Below are 24,727 nucleotides of genomic sequence, written 5' to 3'. Positions count from 1 at the left end.
CTTGATTCAACCAAAATTGACACTTGCTAAACTTAGCATATAACCGATGTTCCCTTAATTTCTTCAACAACAAGGTAAGATGTCAAACATGTTCTACTTTAGACTTAGAGTATACCAAAATGTCATCAATAAAAACAATGACAAACCTGTCTATAAATGGCTGGAATACTTGATTCATCAAATCCATAAAAGCTATTGGTGCATTTGTTAATCCGAATGGCATCACTAGAAACTCATAATGACCATAATGAGTCCTGAAAGCAGTCTTAGGGACATCCTCGATGCTGATCTTCAATTGGTAATAACCAGACCTCAAATCAATCTTAGAAAACACGCAGGCACCTCGAAGCTGATCAAACAAATCATCTATATGCGGCAATGGATAACGGTTTTTAATCGTTACCCGATTCAATTGCCTATAATCAATACATAGCCTCAAAGTCCCGTTTTTCTTTCTTACAAACAAAACTGGAGCTCCCCAGGGAGAAGTACTAGGCTAACTGAAACCTTTATCGACTAATTCCTGCAACTGGACTTTCAATTTCCTCAATTCAACAGGAGCCATTCTATATGAAGTCAAAGATATAGGATCCATACCTAAAAGCAAATCAATAGTGAACTCCACATCTCGATCTAGTGGTAATCTAGGTAAATCATCAGGGAATACATCAGGAAAATGCCTGACTACTCAAACATCCTCCACACTACTAAAAGCAACATCATTCAACACTAAATGAGCTAAATATCCCTGGCAACCTTTCGATAGCAACATTTTTGCTCTTACAGCATAAATAACACCATGTCTCACCCCACTACGATCACCCACAAAAATAACTTCAGGTAATCCAAGACGATGGAAAGTAATCGTTTTCCCGTAGCAATCTATTTTGGCACGATTATAATGCCACCAATATGTACCCAAAATCACATCAAAATCAACAATATCTAACGGGATAAGATTAGTTGGCATAACCACCTTCTCCACCATCACTGGACATCCTGGATATACACAATCAACATAACATATCTCCCCTTTAGGCATAGCAAACTCTAAATCATACCCTAGAGGCGTAGGATGATGTTGTGTCACTTGAGCGAATGTATGAGAAATGATAGAAGGCGTAGCACCACAATCAATTAAAACTCTAGCAAAGTGACCAAGAATGTTTAACATACCCATGATCAAGTCCGGATGAGTCTGAGCATCTTGCAGAGAGATATTATTAATACGTCTATGGGCTTGTTATCGTCCTCCACGACCTCTACTAGCTTAATTACCTCGCCCCTGCATACCTCGTCCCTGACTTGGCTGACCAGATTGCCTAGAAGATCCTGCACTGCTGGAAGCAATCTCTACTTGTTGGGGCTGTACTCCTTGGTACCACTAAGATCCACCAGCTAGAATGGAAGGATACGGTGTATACCCTCCAGGATACTAAGAATACCCACTATGGTAATAGGGATCCTATGAATATTGATACTGCCCTGAAGCATAAGGAGCGGCATTGCCCTGATAATGGTAAGCACCACCTCGACCCATCTGACCAATGGCACTAAAACCTCCGCTTGAAGAGCTGGAACTAGTTCCACTCCTCTTAAAGCTCTGAGTCTTGCGAGATCCTTGAGAAGACTGATCTTTACCTTTATCATCTCGCATCTGATTCCCATTCTTTTCTTCTTCATCTTTACTTTCACTGGTCATGTTCTTTGAGTCCTCAATCCTCAACAAAATCTCATAAAACTCCTGGTAAGTAGCATAGGGAGTCGAGGTCGCTATAGAACGCCATTTCTTCTTAGTACCCAACCTGAAACGATGGAGCATCTCAATTGGATTAGCAGCAACCTCCAGATGATAACGAGACAAGCAAGTGAATCTCCTATAATACTTATTTGCCGTCATCTTCCCCTGCTTTAATTGAGTAAACTCTTGCTTTTTGCATTCAATATACTCAGGGGGAATAAACTTTTTCTGAAACAACTGTTTAAATACTTCCTGGTTCGCAATTTCCCCTGAAGTCAACTGATAAGACTCTTATCTCCACCAGGATGCAGGCTTCGGACCCAAAAACTAGGTAGTCATCTCAACCCACCTATCAGGAGGAAGATTCCCTTGACTTTGCATTACACGAAAAGTTTTCTCAATATGATTACTCCATTTCTCCGCTCTTTCATTCCCTATAAAATGATTCAGCTTCAGGTTATACATAGTCTCAAATGGTGTTCTTTGGGGAGGACGAAGCGAAGACTGAATAGCATTAGCTATAGCTTCCCCTAACTGAGTTATATCGGGAAAACTAGGGTCAACAGAAAGATGTGGATCTCTATGAGGCGGCATAGTTCTAACAGAAGACATCAAAATAATTAGAAATTCTCAAGATATGCAGGACTGCAAACCTAATGCTCTGATACCAAACTGGCACACCCCGACCTAAATCAGGGCATGTTGGCCGTCACATGGGAGTGACGTAACCATGTGCACAATGTGGAAGCAATAAAGATATAAGGGAATTGCGAAGGAATAAAAACCAAACTACTAGTAGAACTAATTATGATAAAGTGTTAGTGCGAGATTAAATGTGAAATACATAACCAGATCATAAATATCCTAAGTGCAGTCAAGCAGGACAAGTACTAATTATACAACACCCAAGGGTGATCCTACATTTATGATGCTCTGTCGGAACCCCCGTCGAAATCCTAGTGATCCACCAAGCACTTCTACCTAAAACCTGGAAGGATGCAAAACAGAAAATGTGAGTGGGCAAAAACAAAGCTTTTCAAAATCATTTCATTTCTCAAAAGTTTTAACCCCTCGCCGTAAAACTTGTATAACTTCCCAGAAAATAATAATAATAATCTGAATCAGAAATCATAGTCAAGATGAAAATCCATAGAAGTATACCATGTCAAAGTATCTCAATGCAATGTTATAGGTAAACCAGGCAAAATATATCAATGTCAAATATTGCATCAGCCAAATCTCTCTAACTCAAACTGCACTACTGAATATATAGCTCATAACCAATCTCAATCATATCAAATTAAATCCTGTATACGAGTCAGAACCACTTAAAGTGGTATGTACGACAAGACTAGGTGTAAAATAAATATGCTCTAGTGCTACGATCATGTGAAGGCTGTGCGAATAATCGCGGGTCACCTACAAGTCAAAACCACCTAAAGTGATATGTACGACAAGACTGTGCACCTAACTTGGATCCAAGGTGAGCATACGGTGCGGTAGGTGAACATCACGTAAAGGACTGTGCCCCAACTCTGGGCGGGAGCACTAACACCGGGTGCAAGTTTATGAGCTCTCATCACATCACATCATAACTCACATAACTGAAGTAATCTCACATCTTTAATTTATGAACTTACCTGACACTTACCTGTACGTCCATAGCACCAATCATAATTATATGCAACTACTAATGCATAAATAAAATAGGTAGATACTTTGCATGGCATTTCAAAACGTATAATCATTCAAATTCATTTTTTGGGAAAAATCTCAAGTATATAGGTATATACGAAAAACCAAAAGCCCACTCACTGATATGTTGAAGGGTCGTAGCCCCTGAGCCTCAATTGATGGTGCTCGTCCTCAGGATAGGTCTCATCTATTTGCGAAATAACTGAATAAACGTTATTTAAAGCACATATAAAAAACTAGGAATTAACTTCTCATACAATGCTCAAATGGGACATTTGAATATACCACCATGACCTACTCAACCTCAGGAACACCCCCATATTTTTAGAAAAATTTTCCAATGCCCCACGCGCAGGCAGGGGCACGGCCAGACGCACCCCCACGCGAGGCCACGTGCTTGGCATGCCTAGCAGAATCTTTAACAGCATTAGGGAGTATTCTGTCAAAAAGCAGCATATTCCGTTAAGACTAACCTAACGCCGTCAGAATATTCCGTCAAACTTGACAGAATATTCTATCGTCTTCAACCTTCGAACTCCGGTGACCGACGTCATCGCCGGAAAACTAAAAAACTTCAAATTGTCATTTCCAGCTCATTTCTCAACCAAATTTCATGAAATTTGTACCAAAATGAAGCTTCGGACGAGAGGAACAAAACCTTACCACTTTCAAGCCTTGAAATCCACAGGATTTCGCCAAAGGAACCTTGATAATTTGGCCAAACTTGAAACTCGCCAAACTCGACTTCTCAACGTCCAATTCACTTCGTTTTTCTTCTATGAGCTTCGTGAAAATGTCCTAAAGCTAAATCTCTTTAAAACTTCGATAACACGAGTGCATGAACAGTGACCCAAAACTGGGTTCTCGGGAAAATAAGGTCTTCACGTTCTAAAAATAGTATAGATGAGTGCGTGACGATGAGATGAAGATGATGATGTTAACCACGAGCTCGATCCGTGCGTGAAATGGAGGGTTCAAGGTTTGTTCGTACAATTGTACGGACATGGAAGAAAATGCAAGAGGGAGGAGAGGGAGTCACAAGATAAGGGGAGGGTATGTGTGTGTGGTCCAGTTTGCAGTCAACCAACCAAAATCTTAAGTCTTTAGTTCTAATTAGGTCCAAATAATAAGGGATAGAACCTATTGGTCCAAAACCTTAGTTAATACACACACACACACACACAACTCAATAATAACAAGGGTATAATAGAAATTCCCATGCTCTTGAGGATAAATAATATATACGTCCGGGACGGGCTGTCACAGATTAAATGTTAGATTAGCCACCGACAGGGTTTGAACCCATATCGTCATGTCATGGCTCAACATCTTTCCATCACTGTGGTAAAAGACCACCTGTGTAAATTAAGTTTGTTTATTTAAATATTTTTTATCAAGACGGGTTTTGGACCCACGTCATCATGCAATGACTTAACACATTTCCATCACTGTGGTAAAGGGCCACTTTCGTAAATTAAGTTTTTTTATTTAACTATTTTTTTATCATACAATTATTCAAGAACAAAATATAAGTCAACCATAAACCACCCATTATTCAAATTTGAATGTGTTTTTAAAAATACTATTTTTAAATTTGTTTATTTAACACTAGTAACAATAATGCTATTTAAAAGCATTTTTTAATTTGAAATCACTTCTTTTTCTTTTCTCGTTGCTTTGGGCAACTAGTAATGAATTACCCATTGACTTTCTCCATTCTCACTCCCACCCAACGAGAAAGTTTTAGTTACGACAGAAACACGGATGATACACCACGTATTTTTATGTAAGTGATGAAAATTTTTAATTTTTAAGTTATTAATCTTTTAACACACATATCCCACAATTTATATAAAAACATGTGATGTACCACCTTATATGACGGTCACACTGAAAAATCTCTTCATCCCAATCCTTAGCATGTAGCCCACGTGTATTTGGGTCAATGCCTGGTTTTTTCTCTTCATTTTTTTTTCCAAATAATACCTATCTAATCAAACAATGAGGAAATCTCTCTCAAAACATTGCGTAATCGATTTATAGAACTTTATACTTATGATTGAAATAATTCATATTATAAATTACTGTATAAAAATTATTTATATGAAAAGAATCAAATAACATATGAGATCATTTCGCAATTGAACTTTACAAAAACTTGTGGTTGTAAAATATTTAGAGTTGTGTAGTTATAATTTACTACTGTTGATTGACTAAACTGACTTTTGTTGAATTAACTAAACATAACTAAACACTATTTCTTTTTTTACGTCGGTGTGGCTCGTAAAGTCTCCTACCTCTTATGTCACGATTGTATTAGAAATTTAATCACCCATTGACAAATAACCATTTTCCAGGTACACCAGAAAAATGCATTAACGTTAAATATACAAGTGAGTTGTTTTCATCCATTTAATAAAGCATGTTGTAGAAGAAAAAAGTACAACCACTCGGAAATATTAAAAAGTACCTCAACGAACAAAATAAAATATTAAACAGAAAAGAAAGAAACGAATAAATAAACAAACACAAACACTATGCTCCAAATCAAAATTAGGTAGGTTGTCCAAAAAAAATCCCATCAAATAAATAATGCTATTTATTTTTGTCTTTTTGGTCAGCTGCTATTTGGTTTAGTAGCATCCTTATCACTACCACCAAATACTATTATAATATTTACAATTATGATTAAATAATTACACAAGTATATATAAAATAATATTACAAGAAATGTTAAGAAAATTCTCTTAAAAATGGGATTCTCAATAAAAATTTTGTCACATTATAGTTTTGACATAATTTCCCAACATTATAAAGTATTGTTTCCAAAATATAAGGTGACATAAAATCTACCAATATCTCAATTGTAAAAGAATTTTTATTTTAATATAATAAAATATTATACAAAAAATATTAGTAATATAGGGTTTATAAAAAATCACGTCAGAGCCTTTTTAGCACTTCTCTAATATTATATGTGCTGCCGACACTACCCTTTGATCAATTTATAACATGTGAGGGCACTGCTACTGATTGGTTCCCTTAACAAAAGCATCACTTCACTCTCTCTGCTTTTCTTACCGACACACAGATAAACACATTGATTTGTGGCGGCTGTTGATTTTTTTATCACCGTCTCATCTGTTCAAGTAGTTTTCTGGTGAGAGTTTCTGAAAGTGTTTTCAAATTTATTCATTGATTTTTCTCTCTCTAGTACTGAATTCCAAGTGATCAATTTGTTCAGTTTCTCACTCTACCATGGAAACCAGCTCATATTTTTCAAAACCCTTTTCTGGGTACCCAAGAATTTGATGAAAGTTTCAATCTTTCGTGAAATTCCACTCAATTTATGTGTTTCTTTTCACTTGTGTAGTTTCCAAATTTGTGGTGGAGTTTTTTGGCACAAGGCTTTGATTTTTTCAAATCCTGCGTTGTTATTACTAATCAGGCAATGATGCATTCAACAAAATCTGAGTCTGATATCACAAGCTTAGCTGCATCATCACCATCAAGGTCCCCAAAGGCACCTGTGTATTATGTGCAGAGCCCTTCAAGGGACTCACACGATGGGGACAAGTCCTCGTCAATGCATGCCACTCCAATGTACAACAACAGCCCCATGGAGTCACCCTCACACCCCTCTTTCGGCCGCCACTCGAGGAACTCCTCCGCGAGCCGATTCTCTGGGATTTTCAGGTCATCTTCCGGTAGAAAAGGCGGTAGGAAGCCGAGGAATGACAAGGGGTGGCCGGAGTGTAAGGTGATTATGGAGGAAGGGGGTTATGATGATTTCAACGATAAGTCGCTTTCGCGGCGTGTGCAGGTCTTGATTGCTCTTCTTAGCTTTGTGGTGTTGTTCACTGTCTTCTGCTTGATCATATGGGGTGCAAGCAGGCCTTACAAACCAGAAGTTGTAGTTAAGGTAAGCTAATTTTTGAACTAGTGTAATATTTTGTTCAAGATGCCCATAATATTTATTACACAAAAAAAAAAAAATGATGCTGAATTTTGTCTAAAGTTGTTATTGTGATGATGTATAATGTGTTTCGTTTTGCCATAGTTAGTTTGTAATGTGGAAAAACCGAAAAGGGTGTCCGGGGTTCTTCAATTCAAGGAATGTAGCCGGAAAAATGGGAACTATGCAGTTTCAATAGGATGAAATTGTTTCGATGTAACGGAGGACTTGTGATTCTTGCAGAGCTTGGATATCAGTAACTTCTACATTGGTGAGGGTTCAGACTTCAGTGGAGTTCCAACAAAGCTGGTGACGGTGAATGGCTCATTAAGGCTCAGTGTACGCAACTCTGCTTCAATTTTCGGCATTCACGTTACCTCCTCACCTATCGGTCTCCTCTATTCAGAGATTGCGGTAGCAATTGGTCAGGTCGGATTCGCTATTCCATGACTACAATTTTAATCTCTAAGAAAATTTATGAATGTATAGGGTAAACTATTATGCTATTTCGGTTTCTGTGTTCTCACATGCTGGTGCTTGGAGTTTCAAATTTTCTTATGTGCGCCTGAGTTTTTTGGCCGCTTACCATTGGCAATTTTCGGACAAAGTAATTTACTGTACAAGGACATAATGTTACCGAACTATGAACGTTCGGTCTTGACTCTTGATTCATATATCTAGCAACTTACAAAATTTTCTGGATTTTGTTATCGCAGTTGAAGAAATATTATCAGCCAAGAAAGAGCCTCCGAACCATATCAGTAAACTTGCAAGGAACCAAGGTTCCTCTATACGGGGCTGGATCAAGTTTGAAGTACTCAAAGACTGGTGCATTGGTTCCAATTCCGTTGACCTTAAAATTTGAAATCCGGTCTCGAGCGTACGTGGTAGGGAAGCTAGTGAAAACGAAGCGTCGAAGGCGAATCTCTTGTCCTTTGGTTTTGGATCCCACTGTCACCAAACCCATCAAGTTCAATAAGACTTCATGCGCTTATGACTGATGATCCCCTTCTGTGAATGCTTGTGAAAATCGAGTACAGAATTTACTGCAATTTGAGCTTACTTTTTGGCCAGGACTGCAAACCCAGTTGAGTTGTTCATTCCACATATGACATCCTTTTTCAAGAAATAAAAAATAAACATTTTTTTGGCCAGCGTAAACCCTTTACTGTAATAATTCCTGTAACCGGTGGTTTTTTTTTTTTTTTTTTTTTTACTCCAAATTCATGTCACTGATTTAGCTATGATTTTCTATAAAATAAATGTAAATAGGTTTGTTTGAAATTGTGTAATGCATGTTGTATGTATGTTTTTAAAGACTGAGCTTTGGACGAGCAGAACAATGTTTTGAGTGGTTGTACGTAGTCAACTTGAAATATGTCTCTATTGAAAGCTATGTGAATGGACAACCCATCAAGTCGTTCTCCTAAAATATCATTCTCTTTCTTTTCTTCACTAATTCTCTCATTTCACTATTGTTGAAATATCTCACATCGACCGTATTTTTGAGAAAATAAGAGTTTTAAAATCCTAACTTCACTCCAATCCAATTAATATCAAAACCTTTCGTCATAAAACTCCACACTTAACAACTATTTCTCTACTCTATCAATTTCTGTTTTATGGAATTCCTCTTCTGTTCTTTCTTCCTTCACCGCAACTCAAACGTCACAGAACTCGTCATCCTCGCTTATGGCAGCTGTTTCTTCTCTCCTCACTTCTTCCAATACTTCTCACCTATTCACCACTCAAATGGACCGCATAAATTTTTTGTGCTGGAACTTGGAAGTCACAATTCCAAGATGTCCTTGAGTTACATAACCTTGACCAAGTTGTCACCACTGCAGCTAGCAATACCTCCAAAGAAATTACCTGATGGCCCCATCAATCCCGGCTTACTCAAAGCTACTGCATCCCCGTCGATCAAGACTCTTCTAATTCCCTGCACATCTGCTTATGAAGCCTGGAATCTTTTGGAAAAGAGTCTGTCTCCTCTTTCAAGGACCAATGTGAGAACCTTGCGCGATCAGATTCGCACTCTCAAGGACCCTGAACAAGCTGTTTCTGTAGAAGTGCAGCAACTGCAATTTCCAATATTATACTTCTTGGTTCTTAGTGGTTACCACGACAATGAATATATCTGTGCATGTTCCAAAAAATGCAAATCTAATTTTGGCAGTGCTCTCTACATTATTTATTATCATTAGATGAATTTAAATTTTAAAATTTATATCCGCTACATATATAGCAAAATTCAAATTCATCTAAAAGCAATAAATATGATGGTGAACATCACATCACCACTACTTGAGAGTTGTGAGAAAAAAAAATCTCAAATTTATATGAATATAACTCAATGTATGCATGACCAACAATGATTATATACATGCATGATTTTAAAAAAATGCATATTAATGTTAATAAATAAGAATATTAGACTCGACATGTTACACATCTCGGAAGTAAGAGTCATTTTATTCAAAAATATTATCCATACCATATATTTGTTTCATCTCTGCATTATAAATGAGATCCACATGTATTGACGGACCCTAACCCTATTAAAAAGATAGTATAAATGATAGTACAAATAGATGAAATGAGTAGCATTACTCCAATTTATATACATACTAAAACAGTTAATAAAATGATTACGGTTTTTTATGAGTAATTGCCGCCAATAAAGGGAGTGAAAGGTATATAGAATCCATGAAGCCCAAATTCTCACTCCATTCATCCCTCTCACCTTCTCAATTCTAAGTCTTTTCACTCCATAGATCTCACAATATTCACAAGAACCCCACTTCCCTCTGCAAAAATCTGCAAAACCCACAGCCACAACTACCTCAAAACCATGTCCAGATCAAAACCCACCTCCAGATTCATCATTGTTGTCCTCACTCTCATCCTCACCCTCCTACTCCATTTCCCGACCCCCATCATATCCTCTGAACCCCAAAACCTCACCGCAGACGAAACCGAAGATGGCGAACTTGAAGAGCTCCTGGCGCCCACCACAAGGTCCTCGGAGGCCGAGCTTTTATCCAATGCACAAAGGATTGTTCTGGAGCTTAATCATGACAATACCAAGAGGGTTATTGAGAACAATGAGTTTGTTCTGGTTCTTGGTTATACTCCTTGGTGTTCCAGGAGTGCTGAGCTGATGCCTCAGTTTGCTGAGGCTGCCACTGCGCTGAAGGAATTGGGGAGCCCCCTTTTGATGGCGAAGATTGATGCCGAGCGGCACGCGAAAACTGCCTCGTCTTTGGAGATCAAAGGGTTCCCTACTCTGCTTCTGTTTGTCAATGGCACCTCCCAAGTGTACACTGGTGGATTTTCTGCGTGAGTGGCTCTAAAACTTTATCAAGATGTTTAATTGGGAATATTTTATGTTAACTTGATTTGAATATGGTATGTGAATCATTTTTTTGGCCAGTTACTTATATTATAAGTTATAATTCAGATTGTGTTTTGTCATTTCTGTTATCTGTATGCTTATATATTGTCCCTGTGTTTTGCCATTGCCGTAAATTACATAATTTATTAGTTGAGTTGTTCTAATTTATTCGAGTAACTTTTCGTTTAAGGTTTAATATCGGTTTTTCCTGTACAGTACCCATATATCTTTGAAATCATTTGTATGCAGTATCAGTATTTCGTGTGTATGGCTAGGAATATATGTACCAATTGAGTTGTGCATTTCCATTAATGTGTTTGTGGGGGCAAATTGTGATTCAGGGAAGAAATAGTGATATGGGCGAGGAAGAAAACTGGTGAACCTGTTATTAGGATAAGCTCGGTGACAGAGGCTGAAGAATTTCTCAAGAAGTCTGACATATTTGTTGTTGGTTTGTTTGAAAAGTTTGAGGTATGTACATTGTTATTGTTTTCAAATTTCTCTTAGAATGCTAGACCTAGGAAATACTGAAAACCTAGGATTAAGTCTGGAGTTAGTATGAGGCCTCTGCCTTGATTGTGTATTTTGTTTGTACATTATGGATATTTTGGGCTTGTTTGTTATCAAAATTATTCAGGGGCCTAACCACAAAGAGTTTGTAAATGCAGCGACAGCTGACAATGCAATCCAGTTTGTAGAAGCAAGCAACATCGAGGTTGCTAACGTTCTCTTTCCAAATATGAAACCAACTAGCTTTTTCCTTGGAATTGTGAAAAGTGAGCCAGAAAGATGCACTGCATATGGTGAGTTGCTTAATTTTCTTACCGAAGGTGATGAAATTTTTGTTGTTTTCTTACTTGCATGTGCAACTTGGCCAATGTATATTATATTTTTATTAATCTGTCTCAAATAAATCAAGTTTAGATTCTGTAAACCATTTACGAGACTTATGTATGACTGTGTCAACTTGCATATTTGACTGTACTTGGTTTACATTCGATGAATTTTTTGCAAGTCAGGTAGAACAGGAAGAATTACTAACATAGTTATTCTTATTCATGAATGTTTGGCTTTGCAGAGGGGACCTTTAGAGCGGATGAAATACTGCAGTTTCTTGACCATAACAAGTTTCCGTTAGTTAACAGACTTACTGAAGCGAATTCTGCAAAAGTGTACTCCAGCCCTATTCAAATTCAGGTCGTTGATTCCTCCAGTACATCATATCTTCTTTTACGGTTGAGCTGCATACACATCCACATTTATATACTTTTTTTTTAGTCCTGTTACAAATGAGATTTTGAAGTCTGGACAATAGTAAAAGTACACGATCATGTATTTTATCAATAAATAATGCATACAAAACAAGATCATGCATAGAGATGGCCTAGATGACTCAAAATTATAAACGAAAAGTAGTACACATATTGGATACAATAACCAGAAGATATATTTAGGTTTTTTTCTAAAAAACTGGCAAAAACTGTTCTTCAGGTGTTGCATTTCTCTTCCTTCTGGAATTTGATGCTTAAAATTAGAATTTGTTCTCCGTCATTTAATGCAAATCAAACATCAAATCATATTTGCGTACTTACGTGACCCTCTAAGCATTATATCTTTCCTTAGCTTGAGTCATATTTAAAGAATTAGAAATGGCATGCTAATGACTGTCATTTAATATCTCGCTTTTATTGTTGCACAGGTTCATGTTTTTGCAGACGCAGATGACTTCAAGAAACTTCTTGAGCCTCTTCAAGATGTTGCTAGACAGTTCAAGTCAAAGGTATGCAAATGGACTATATGTTGAAGTAATTGTGTGAATCAGTTAAATCTACTAATGCTTTTCCTCTTTTATTCTCTTGATCCAGATACTGTTTATATTAATAGACATTACGGACGAAAACCTTGCTAAGCCTTACCTAACGGTATTTGGGCTTGAAGAATCGAACAGCACTGTGGTCAGTTTCCCAGTTGTGACCTACACCTTGACCGTGAATTCTTTCTATCAAGGAATTTGCTGCTAAGGCTACTTCTAATCAGGTTTTGTCTGTGTTCTGCACAGGTCATTGCTTTTGATATCAGAGGGAACTCTAAATATCTGTTGGAATCAGATCCAACACAAAGCAATCTTGAAGTAATAATCTCTCACGTTTTGAATTTTCCTCCTGAAGATTATCTACCTAGACTACTGATATTATGAATTGGATTTTGTAGGAGTTCTGCTCAGGGCTTCTACAGGGTACTGTATCTCCACACTTCAAATCGCAACTAATACCTGATAATGTGAGTCTTGTTTCTCCTTAAAAATGATTTTTTGATCAATGATGGCAATTTAATTTTGGAATTCTACCTTAGTTTCTTTTCTATAACTTTGGACAATAGTTGGTTGTTTTGGTTCCCATTGTTGCATTATCCTTAAGCCAAAATCTTATGTTATTCTGAAGCTGATCAACCAACCAAAACCGTACTGCAGAGTGCTGGTTTTACATAGCCTTGAAATGGTAAATATGAAAGCACTTCCTGCAACGTTGTAATTCTATCACATTAAATGCAGTACTAAATCAGCTCACAAAGCTGGGAAGTGTTAGTTATATTCAAGTTAATAGTCTATATTATTATTATTGTATAACAAAGTTTTGATCTCACTTTGGTACTATTCTGAAAAATGCAGAAGAATGAAACTGTCCTGAGCATTGTAGGAAGGACATTTGATGACTTGGTTTTAAATGGTCACAGGAATATATGTTGTATTGTATCACAAAGTTTTGAACTCACTTCTGTACTATGTGAAAAATGCAGAAGAATGAAACGGTCCTGAGCGTTGTAGGAAAGACATTGGATGACTTGGTTTTAAATAGTCACAAGAATGTTGTACTAGAGGTATGTGTGTCTTCCTCTCCTACATCTATTTTATTGCTGCTCACACGATCACATCCAAGTCAAAGTTCCTGAAGTTTGAAAACAAAATAATGTTTCTTATAAATCAGAACAAAACAGGGAATGAGCTTTATCACGTTCACACACAAAAAAATGGGATCGTAAGAAACTAATAAGAAACTGCTACTTTTCAAAGAACTGTAGTATTCATCAGATAGGTACTATTAAAGTTCTAAAAGATGCTCCATAAACCAAAAATTTGTACATTATATATAAGTATATACATATATGTATATATATGTAACTAAATGTGTATGTGTATGTGTGCGTGTGAGTATCACTCTTTCTTTATACACATCACATCTGTAGGAAACTTGCCCTTAAGAACTTGGGGTTGATCAGCCGTGTACAGCTTATGCCTTAGCTTGAGCATTGTGTCTTTAAACTTCACCCTTGAGGAATTTAGGGAGCCACTTAGCAGAATCTTTAGGGATGCGCTTGAGATTGTCTTTGTAATCAATGTAATAAAGCCCAAATCTTGTGGTATAGCCATACCCCATTCAAAGTTGTCAAGCAGTGCCCAATAGAAATATCCTTTCACATTCACACCAATCTTGATTGCCTTGTTGAGCCAGTACAAATGCCAAAGAGTATTTTTAACTCTATGCAGATCCTTCGGTGTCTCATCAAGTCTGCGAGTATCGTTCTTTGTGTCGTTGATTCCATTTTCAGTAATGTAGATTTTAGGACTTTGGTAGTTTTTCTTCATAAAGTCGATGTTTCTGCAGACATTGCTGACAAATGGACACGAAACTACTTCCTTCAGCCTAAGGACCAATAGGATCTCCATTTTTTTTTTTTCGGGTGATTCAGCTAAAGCATCAGTTGTATAGCTAATTGGCTTCTGTGGACTCAGTAGGGAGTTTTTACCATATATTGAGGTATAATAATTGATGCCAATAAAGTCAAAGGACCCTTTGACCAAATTCTTCTCTTCATTGGTAAAACTAGGTAGTCTGTCCTTAGCCAAATCTCTCAATACTCTTTGGATAATCTCCACAGACTAATGGCTCCACCTACCATCTCGGACTGAAGTCCAGAACTCTCGCTGCAGCTGTCTTCTTCTGAGTCTGAAAGGGCTCAACATATTATCCTACAAGCCTGATTCCAATTTGTCCTCCTTGGTTTGCTTGGAACTTCTCTTTGTATAACTTAACAATAGTAGCATGGGCAAGGAGAAGGTTGTGGCTCACAATGTAAGGCTCCGTAGACGAATTACCAGATGAACATACGAATTTTGTATGCAAAGAACATCTGCCTGGTGCAGCAAATCCAAGTACATACCCGAAAGTGGAAATGATAAATGGTTCGTTGATTGTAATCCAGTTTTTTCACCATATCTCCAATTGTTTTGAAATACATTTCGCTATAATCCTTAAAATCGTCCACAAAGGAATGGTGCAAAGGGCCAACATACTTGTCTTGCAAGGTTTGGGGTGAGTCAAAATGAAAAATGGTCACATAGGGTGTGATGCCATTCTTGATTAGCTCGTCAATTAGGTTGTAATGGTCAATGGCTTCTTGGTTTATTCCACCACTCAAGGTTCCATTCGGAAGAATCCTCGTCCAAGGGATGGAAAATCTGTAAGAATCGACTCACATCTTCCTTGTATCAACTATACGAGTCGATGGCAATGAACATGTTTGAGTGGTCTGAAATTCTCTCTGGGAATTTCTCAACAAAGTTGTCCCAAACATTTGGTCCTTTTCCTGAATTTTTTGCTGATCCTTCTATTTGTGTAGCAGCAGTAGAGAAGCCAAACACAAAATCAGTAGGGAACTCAACCCTCTTGACTGCCAATTCTTCTGGGTTTGGATTTGATGCATTGTCATGCAATTTCTCCAAGTCACCAGCATTCACAACAACTTGTAATGTAAATACTAACCAAGCAATCGCCATCACCCCTGCACCTAAAGCTATGTTTCCCATTCCTCTCTTCCTATATTGCTACTGTAAGAGTAAATTTTAAATAAGTGAGTTCTGTGAAGAAACTCTCAGGTTCAAGCGCATGTCTTACAGAGGAATAGGACGTCGTTTATATAGACATGCCGTCGAAAAAATTAATTAACAAGAAAGAACAAACTAAGAAAGGGTGACCTTCTATCAACCACAACTCAGCACATGTAGTTCCAACTCAACCCATAACAGACTCTTTACTTCTCTCTGCACAAGATAACTCAAACTAAATAATGAACTAATTAAAATTAATTGCAAACTTACATAGCCACACTCAGAATAGAGGCTCATGAAAATAACACTACTAATTCAATAGTAACAGCACCGGCATGCTTTTTCCAACCAAAAATAAAAATTCGTATTATTTGGTTCATCAATGTTCCAAAAATAGGAAATCACTAAATGAAGAAATTGCATGCATCTATATGTAAATATATTAATTAAACAATTTTTTCTCTACTGGAATCAACCTAATAAGTTATTTTTTGAGGTCCGGTAATCAAAACTAAAACTGCTAATTAATTTTGTACTGGTTTCGAATTGTATGGCAAATTGCCCTTAAAATATCATTAGAATTGATGATCAATCTTACCATTGTTGTATAGCAAGTTATTGTGATTTTAGAATTTTTTTTTTATGGAGAGAGAATTTTGACCATGCAGCATGCCCGTGAAAAATATTATCAATGTTATGGAACAGGTATACACACCATGGTGCATCTCCTGTTAGACCACGGCTAAGCATGTACAAAAGTTGGCTAAGCACTTTAAAAGTTTGGATAATCTACTCTTTGCAAGAATAGATGCGTCTGCGAATGAACATCCGAGACTGCAAGTAAGTGTTCTTTTTTACATCATAATTTGTTTTTGTGATATTGGGATGAAAACCTTGCTTTTTATGTAATCCATAACCTTGGACATTGGATTAGCTAGAGCATTTATGTAAGCTCTCAATGAACACTTGGAAGCCCGGTGGTTGTCTTTTTTGTTTCAAATAGCTTGACGAATAATACATTCCAATGCTTTCTGTCAATCCTCTGAAAATTGCACGATACATTATAAATAAAAGAAGAGGGTGTCGGGTGTGAATCACAACGAATTTTACAACTCAGAAACATTATCTGTCAATGAGAACTGTCCCTGGCCATGAAAGTTTCAGTTGATGAGATGCCAGAGTGATGATTCTGAAATCTATCTCGGTTATTGTTGTTTGTTATTTATTTGTTTGGTTACTGTTATTCAGGCAAGCGACTACCCAACGCTCTTGTTATACACAGCCATCGATAAAGCCAACCCGGTAATTAGTGATTACAACAAATCCCAGTTTTTCTGTTATGATTCATATGAGTGCTCTATAGCCAACTTATGCAAGAAATTGTTTTCACTGTGCAGATCAAACTTTCTACAAAATCGAGTTTGAAGGACGTGGCCGCAACCATCAACAAACATTTGAAAGCCAAAGATAACGCCGCTAAAGGTGAGTTATAGAAATATATACTGAATGTTATACTTAAGTGATTTATAACTAAAACACCGAGGAAATCGATAGGCGAGAGGAATTGGTATATATTTAGTCATTTACTGTGACATTCTTATCAAAATCACTGAGATTCAAGTTAACAAAGATTTAACTGCAATGCTTTTAATGTGGAGAGGATCCAAGAGTTCCGCAATCTCGGGGACTAGTTGTGATGAAAACCCTTCATTTATTTACAAGACATTTGTCACTTAGCACACTTAGCACTATTGCATAATGGTATTTCTGTTTATATTGACTTCAGTTGATGATAAGTTGAAAGCAAAATTGTTAGTGTTAGCCCTTTGTATGATTCAACCCAAATTTCTCACCCCTTGACGTAAATATATAATTTATAAAATAAAAAAAATTATAAGACTCATTAAAACACAAGGATTTTTATGAAGAATTAACCAGAAAATATCATCAATCAACAGTTTCAACAAGAACATTTCAGAAATTCTAGAAACAACGATCCTTTTTCGGATTGACAAAAACAATTATTGAACAAAGGCATCTGTGGCAGCGGATGAAACTATGTATCCACTGGTCATCATGCCCAGATGCTTAAAGCTATTAGGCCACTGGTGTCAACAATGGTTTCTTCAAGAAGTGAGCCTCAAGATTCCCAACCACAAGGTCAGCCATGGCATTGCGAGTTTCTACCGTGCCGCTTCCGACATGAGGCAAGAGGACCACATTCTCGAGAGCGAACAGCTGCTCGGGTACGTGGGGTTCCTTCTCATAGACATCAAGCCCCGCCCCACCTAACCGGCCTTCTACCAGAGCAGATACCAACTCAGCTTCGTCAACATGAGGACCTCTCCCAATGTTGATGAGAACACCCCTTGGTCCCAAAGCATTAATGACTTGGCGGTTGATAATGTGGCGGGTCTCTTCGGTTAAGGGGCATGCAACAACTAAAACATGGCAGTTGGCGGCCAACTCCACGACAGTTGGGTAGTATTTGAACTTCGAATCTGGCTTTTCTGTCCTGGAAAAGTAAGCAATTGGGCAACTAAAAGCCTCGGCTCTCTTCGCAACTGCTTTGCCAATTCTTCCGAGACCGATGATCCCAACAGTTTTCCCGGTGAACTGAAAATGAAAGGGAACTATTACACAAGAGGGGAAACAAATATATCATATGGATGAAAAATTAAAATCAAGAACTCAAGGCTTTACTGCTGTACATAGCACATAAACTAACAAAAACGTGCCAAAATCCTTCAAAGTTGAAACGATACATGAAAGAAGGAAAAGCAAAAGAAATACAGAGCATTGAGATGTAGTAAGTCCGTGATATTAGCAACGACAAAACCACACAGAGGAACACAATGGATAGAAAATTTGTACCATGTTAGTTCAAGAATTGGAACGGAAATATTTTTATTCTCTCTTATGAGACGTGCACAAGCTACTAGGAAAATTTCAACCGTTGGAAACTCAGAAACTCCAATAAGATACTAAGAAAATTTTCAGTACATCGAAGACTAGCAGGCAAAGCAGCGAGTAAGTAAGCAGTTGCAACCAAAGATATACAAAGTGATAGACACTCCACAAATAAAAAGGCAAACAAAGTGTATATGCAGACAACAATGAGAAGCAAGCAATCAAGAACAGTCTCGTGCGTCACCAACAAGAACCTCTTCATACAAGAACGAGAAACAAACAACCAACACCGAGTACCATCTCTTTCCCCTTTCCCTTTGGTGATGTCATCCTAAATACATCACTACCAACAGAGAATTGAACGCATCTTTCACTGAGAAATGTACTTTGACTGACTGAAAATTTACACAAGCACAACACGTTCGTGTCTTCGAATACAAAATTAAGCAAAGAACGTCAAATTCAGGACTTCACCCTCTTTCCCTTAACAAGCAGCTTTAGCAGGAACCACCAGTTCAACAGTTCAACTGTTGTTCCTTAATCTTTTCCCCTTGACTTCAACAATTGGTAAATTTTTTTTACCATACTCTCCAACAGGGTATTCTACAAATAACACCATAGTTACCATATTCATAAGGATTCCATGTAAAAACAAAGTTCCGGCTGTCGACTACTTGACGCCCTCCACCTCCTCCTTTATCCGGCCTTGGGACCCGCAGTGTAAGATAAACAAAATTTTACACTTACCCTATACCACAGTTAACACTTCCAAAATTTTACCATAACTTCAAAAATAGCCCATCAACTCACCCTCAAATCACGAGCAGCACAATCAAATATCAATACCCATTCAAACCAATAAAAATAAGAAAAGCAAATAAACCCTATTGCAAGTAATTGAAAATTAAATAAAAAAATAGTTGAGAAAAAAAAAAAACCTTGGTGGTCAACTTGTAGCCGCCCTTCTTCCACTGCCCACTCCTCACATACCGTTCACTCTCACAGAGCCGTCTCAGCACCGCCAACGTCAGCCCAATAGCAAGGTCCGCCACGTCATCAGTCAAAACGTCGGGCGTGTTGGTGACCCGAATACCCTTTTCCTTACACGTCTTCAAATCGACCTTATCGATTCCGACGCTGAAACTGGAAATAATCTCCAGCTTCGGCAGAGCGGCGATGAGCTCGGCGTCGGCTCCGGCGGAGGCGTTGCCGACGATGGCGCGGATGGAGGTGGAGTGGTCCTTGATGAACTGGGTTTTGTGGGGGACAGTCCAGGGCTTGAGGAGGTTGAAGCGCTTCTCGAGCTCCTGCTCCAAGTAGGAGGACATGGGGATCGGCATGAGGACGCCGATGGACTCCATTGTTGTGGGATTTGGAGAATGGGGCTTGTTTGGTTTCGGGGTTTGTGCCGTCCCCGTAAGGATTGGAGAGGATGGGATTTGAGAAGGTGGTGGTCGTGGGATTATGGGAAGCTTTTGGTAGCGATGGGTGGAGCTTTCAGAAATGTCATAAATGTCACTTTTTCTAAAATCTTTCAAAAATAACATAAAACTCACTTAAATAGACTTAAATACCTTCAAAATTAAAATCAAATAAAATAAGGATGTAGTTGGTAATGTAATGAAAAAAAATCTGAATTGTGGCCTCTTCTAACTACATAGTTTTTCAATGAGGAAAAATAGTCAATGGCAGACAAATTGGGATCTGAGGTTAGCAATCCTTCTTATATACGCATTTGATAAGGAAGATAACTTTTGGCAGCTGTACGGTGTTTTTCTACGTACCCAATGCAGATGATTGCCCTAGTCTGCTTCTAGCTAGTGAGGTAGATTAATTTACAGAACATAAATATTCATTGTTTCAAAATTTTCTTGTAAAAAATTTGGATAATTTATTCATGCTTATCTTTACCTCTGCTCCATATATGTTATAGGTGGAGCTTTCAGAACTGCAGGATCCCAATCTTGCTTCAACTATGAGAGAACAGCAACATCGAGCCTTAATTTTGGGAAAAAATTGGGTATTAATCAGCCTGTATATCTTGTTATCATTATGCAGAAAAAAATTGATTACCATATGATTTAACTCATTTGTGCACTGAGTATGGCACAAACAAACTAGAATTGGTGCGCTTGTTCAAGATGCAAATATACTAATGGAGCAAATGGAGAAACAACAATTCATTCCAAGCATCAGGAATGTCAAGAATACACTATGACTGCAATCATGCATCCCAACTTTCTTGAATTTCTTCTATATATGGATGTCGATTTTGAAGGTATTTAGGTCTATTCATGTGAGTTTTCTGTTATATTTGAAAGTTTTTATAAAAAGTAACATTTATGAAATTTAGTGTTAAATTTTGGCTATTAATGATAATTACTCCTTGTAATGTCCGTGGTGATCGGGGAAGTGGACAAGAGAATCACTACGTTTGGTTAAATAAATAACACAAAATGTGAGAGTGCCCAAACGGTGCTTGAATAGAAAAATTATAATAAATTAAAGGGTTAAGAGACGTGTCATAGTCACTCAATATTCCGGTGTAGAAGTATTATTCTTTAATTGGAAGTAAGCGGTTTTAGTTTCGAATCTTGTAGATGACGAATTCGATACTAAATTAGGCTGTAATAAAAAAAAAGAGGTGTCATAAAATTCAAATATTTGTCTTTTTTTTTCAATTAATATTATATACACTAAGAGAGATTAGATGAATTTAATCTCATAAGAGGCTAGCAATAATGTGGTTCAAATTTGCTTTTTGAGAGAATCGAACTTAAGACCTCTCATTTACAAGTGATGAGAGATACCACTAAATCATAGTACTATGTAACAAATATTTTTATTTTAAGTAGTTTGGAATAGCATAATTTTTAAAATCGGTAGGTTTTAATCATTTTACCATGGAAAATGGGGGAATAGATGGAAACTTTAAAACAAGTAATTTATATGAGCGTTGATCTACTCCAAATTAGACGAATGAAGATTCAAATTTGGGTACAGAAAAGCAGGGACGAAGTTAGAAAATTAATTCATTGATGACACAACTAACTAAGTAGTGACGGATGCAAGAGAATCGTCGTTGCATCCAACAATAGTGCGCACAATTGCCAAATTTTTTTTTTCAATGTTTTTGACGAGGCATTTTGTCAATTACTTGGGCGATAGCATTGTGTGCTTAGGGCTGGTTTGGTATTGCTGTGCTTTGAAAAAAAGCTGCTGTGAGAATAAGCGGCTGTGAAATAAATCAGCAGAGTGTTTGGTAAACTTTTTTGTAAAAGTGCTTTTGGAAAAAAAAAATAGTCTAATAGTGGGTCTTTTCATTAAAGAAGCACTGTAGCTCCGTGTGCTTTGAAAAAAAGCCAGTTTTCCAAAGCTACAAATAGCAGCTTCAGCTTTTTCCTTTGATTTCAGCTTATTCTCACAGCAGCTTCCAAAATAAGCCCTTTTTTTTCAGTTTACCAAACACCTAAAACCCTCACAGCTTTTTTTCATGGGTGTTTTTTTTAAGCACCTCACTCCCAAACTAGGTCTTAATCTCTTCAGTTCCTTTTAATTGTATATGTGTGTGTCTATATATATAAACACTAGGTGCTAATCCGGCGGCAAACTGGATTTTAGCACTTAGGTGACTAGACAAGTTTTTAAGCGGATTTAAGCGGATTTAAGTAAATTTATTATATATCATATAAATAAATATTAAATAATACATTATATTATTATTTTTTTAAATAATACAACATTTATAAAGAATGTGAAATTTTAAAATAAACATAACGAAAGCCTTAGAGAAAAAAGAAGGAAGAAGGAAATAAAAAGTTACAAGAATAAATAAAACAATCCTTCAAAAAGGTAAATGAGTAAATAAAGTTAACAAACGATAAAAAAAGATGGGTTAAGAAGAGGAAAAAAAAAGGATAATGGGCAATCAAACGACAAATGACAGGTGGGGTCAGAAAGTTTAAAGCAGGAAGAGAAGAAATAGTGAGGTCGGTACGAGAAATTTTTAGTTATGATAGAAAGACAAATGATGCATCATATATTTTAATAAGAATGGTAGAAAATTTTATTTTTTAAGTTAGTAACTTCTTAGCACACATATCTCACCATTTATTTAGTGACACGTGATGTATCATCCCATGTACAGATCATACTGAAAAATCCTTCGGTCGGTACATTAGGTTTACCAAAAAAAGGTAAACAAACAAAGAGTTAGCAAACTGGAAAACGACACCATGTTGCTGAGGAAATATTGAAGCCTTCATCTTCTTCGCGAGTTGCCGCTACAACAATTTTTTTTTTTTTTTTGCAGATTTCGGTCTCCACATAAGCCCGCCCAACCCCGTCCAACTCCGTCTAGCCTCACCTAGCTTCGCCTAATCCCGCCTAACTCTGTCCAGTCGCCGTCTAATTAGTTTTTGTTTTTGTGATTGCTTATGGGCTAACAGCAACAGTTGATTGACGACTAGCGCCTAAGCCCTTTTTTAGAACACAATATATATATATATATATATGTTTGGAGCTCAAATTTATAAGATGATTGATAAAGAAGCATGTCACGCCCCAGAGTTAGGGTTGGTAGAAAAATAAACCTCGCGCCCAATGTGCTAACTAAAAACTAAAAATAAAAATAAAAACGAACTTCTCATATACAAATAACTCTATTATCCTTACAAGGTGTACAAAAATAAATAAAATTCTTAAAATCTCTCGTCTAACCTAGTCTCAACTTGTCTACCCTTCATTAATCATGGACCGAACCTACAAGGTCTAAAATGTATAAGGTCAGCGAAACCACAACTTAATAAGGACATAATGTCACGCCCCGATCCCGACCAACGTCCAGGATAAACACAAGATGCTCTACTTTAGAAGGTGCAAGGAATACAAATAAGAAATAAACAGGGGAATAATGATACTGAAATTTACAAATAAAAGTAAGGTGGTGGGTCTCTATCACAAATACACCAATTGTTCAACAAGCTACATGCCCATAGGCACTCAAAAGAAAGTCTAGAAGAAATACAAGGAAATGTATAAGGGTATCCTAAGCACTCCATTCTCTGAACTATGACTGCTACCCCAAAACTCCTCGTATCAACTAAACTCTGTTACCTGCATAATCGCCCCTACACCGTGGGAATTGTGCAACGAACAAATCAACAAGTCGGATAAGCTGCAAAGCTCATACAAGTGACAATAATCCGACGTATGTGATAATCATAAAACAAGTCCATCGATCATAATTTATAAACAGTATTCATAAAATCATAAACACATTGAAAATCCCGAATGAGTCACCCAAACATCCATCGGCCTTTCTAAATCAAACCACAAAGGTTCTTAAATCTAGGGCTAGAGTGATTTAGTTGATAAATGCACTGAAAACTAGGGCTATAGTGATTTAGTTCAGCCGAAGCCTACATCTCCTAAGCTTTCACATTCTAGACCAAATCCAAGGAATCAATGAACCAATGAAGACAGGGGATGCGATTTTGGACCACTCAACGAAGTCCAACTGAAAACGGGTTTCAGACCACTCATTGAAGTCGAACATGATACGATTTTGGACCATTCAATGGAATCGCAGAGTATGAGGAATTCCTTATCACTCGACAAAATCTAAATAGTATACGATTTCGGACCACTCAATGAAATCCAGACAAAGATGGATGAATTTCGGACCACTCAACGGAATCCACACGAAGCAAGGAACTAAACCACTTAATGGAACCCTAGTGAAACCCGGTTCTAGACCACTTAACGGAACCAAGCATAATCCAATGAGCATAATTCAAAACGGCTTAATGAAACAAGACATAATACAAGGTTCGATGCACAATTCCCCATGACAATGGGTTAACAATTTAATATAAAACACATTTATAAAACCATGTCATATCCACCAAGGATACGAACAATTGGATTCATGGGTAATCAAGCATATGACATATACTAGCCTTCATGCACGCGCGTGCAAAAGGCATTTTTTAAATCATGGCGTGCTACTCACGACTTATATGTTTTAAATGTATTTTATGCGTAAAGTGACAAAAGGAAAGTCAAATATTTGAAGTAAATCAATAATTTTAGATCATACTAGAAGAAATCCCTCATAAACCAATCAAAGCAGCCAAATTCACA

The 24,727-nt window shown here is 37.2% G+C and overlaps 3 protein-coding genes across 6 annotated transcripts; 2 read left to right on the top strand and 1 right to left on the bottom strand.

Annotated features, from left to right (window-relative positions):
* Nucleotides 1-6,399: 6,399 nt before the first annotated feature.
* On the top strand, nucleotides 6,400-8,675 carry LOC103443800 (uncharacterized). Of its 2 annotated transcripts, XM_017334103.3 has the most exons (4): nucleotides 6,400-6,596; nucleotides 6,810-7,358; nucleotides 7,635-7,820; nucleotides 8,108-8,675. In XM_017334103.3, exons 2-4 carry the CDS (start codon nucleotides 6,888-6,890, stop codon nucleotides 8,390-8,392), a joined length of 942 nt encoding a protein of 313 aa, XP_017189592.2. In that variant the 5' UTR covers nucleotides 6,400-6,596; nucleotides 6,810-6,887; the 3' UTR covers nucleotides 8,393-8,675. The 2 variants fall into 2 exon arrangements, with proteins under 2 accessions (XP_017189592.2, XP_017189591.2); XM_017334102.3 differs by having other exon boundaries at nucleotides 6,439-7,358.
* A 1,406-nt stretch (nucleotides 8,676-10,081) lies between these two features.
* Nucleotides 10,082-20,864, top strand: LOC103443797 (protein disulfide isomerase-like 1-6). Of its 3 annotated transcripts, none has more exons than XR_011570976.1 (12): nucleotides 10,082-10,733; nucleotides 11,130-11,259; nucleotides 11,426-11,591; nucleotides 11,867-11,985; nucleotides 12,488-12,568; nucleotides 12,654-12,743; nucleotides 12,848-12,919; nucleotides 13,000-13,068; nucleotides 13,585-13,665; nucleotides 16,342-16,513; nucleotides 16,922-16,975; nucleotides 17,071-17,414. XR_011570976.1 is itself a non-coding variant. In XM_070804574.1 (12 exons), the coding sequence occupies exons 1-12, from the start codon at nucleotides 10,246-10,248 to the stop codon at nucleotides 20,666-20,668; spliced, it is 1,587 nt and encodes a 528-aa protein (XP_070660675.1). In that variant the 5' UTR covers nucleotides 10,082-10,245; the 3' UTR covers nucleotides 20,669-20,864. The 3 variants fall into 3 exon arrangements, 1 of the variants encoding a protein (XP_070660675.1); XR_011570977.1 differs by having other exon boundaries at nucleotides 16,379-16,513; nucleotides 17,071-17,315; XM_070804574.1 differs by lacking the exon at nucleotides 16,342-16,513 and adding an exon at nucleotides 20,517-20,864 and having other exon boundaries at nucleotides 17,071-17,155.
* Nucleotides 17,577-20,282, bottom strand: LOC103443798 (glyoxylate/hydroxypyruvate reductase A HPR2-like). The gene is made up of 2 exons (XM_029108369.2): nucleotides 19,522-20,282; nucleotides 17,577-18,289 (listed from the first exon to the last, which is right to left on the bottom strand). The coding sequence occupies exons 1-2, from the start codon at nucleotides 20,128-20,130 to the stop codon at nucleotides 17,771-17,773; spliced, it is 1,128 nt and encodes a 375-aa protein (XP_028964202.2). The 5' UTR covers nucleotides 20,131-20,282; the 3' UTR covers nucleotides 17,577-17,770.
* Nucleotides 20,865-24,727: the final 3,863 nt, after the last annotated feature.

This window comes from Malus domestica, chromosome 09 (assembly GCF_042453785.1).
Source record: "Malus domestica chromosome 09, GDT2T_hap1".
Classification (NCBI taxonomy): Eukaryota; Viridiplantae; Streptophyta; class Magnoliopsida; order Rosales; family Rosaceae; genus Malus; species Malus domestica.
Note: the sequence above shows the minus strand (reverse complement) of the source record. Positions and strands in the feature narration are given on the sequence as shown.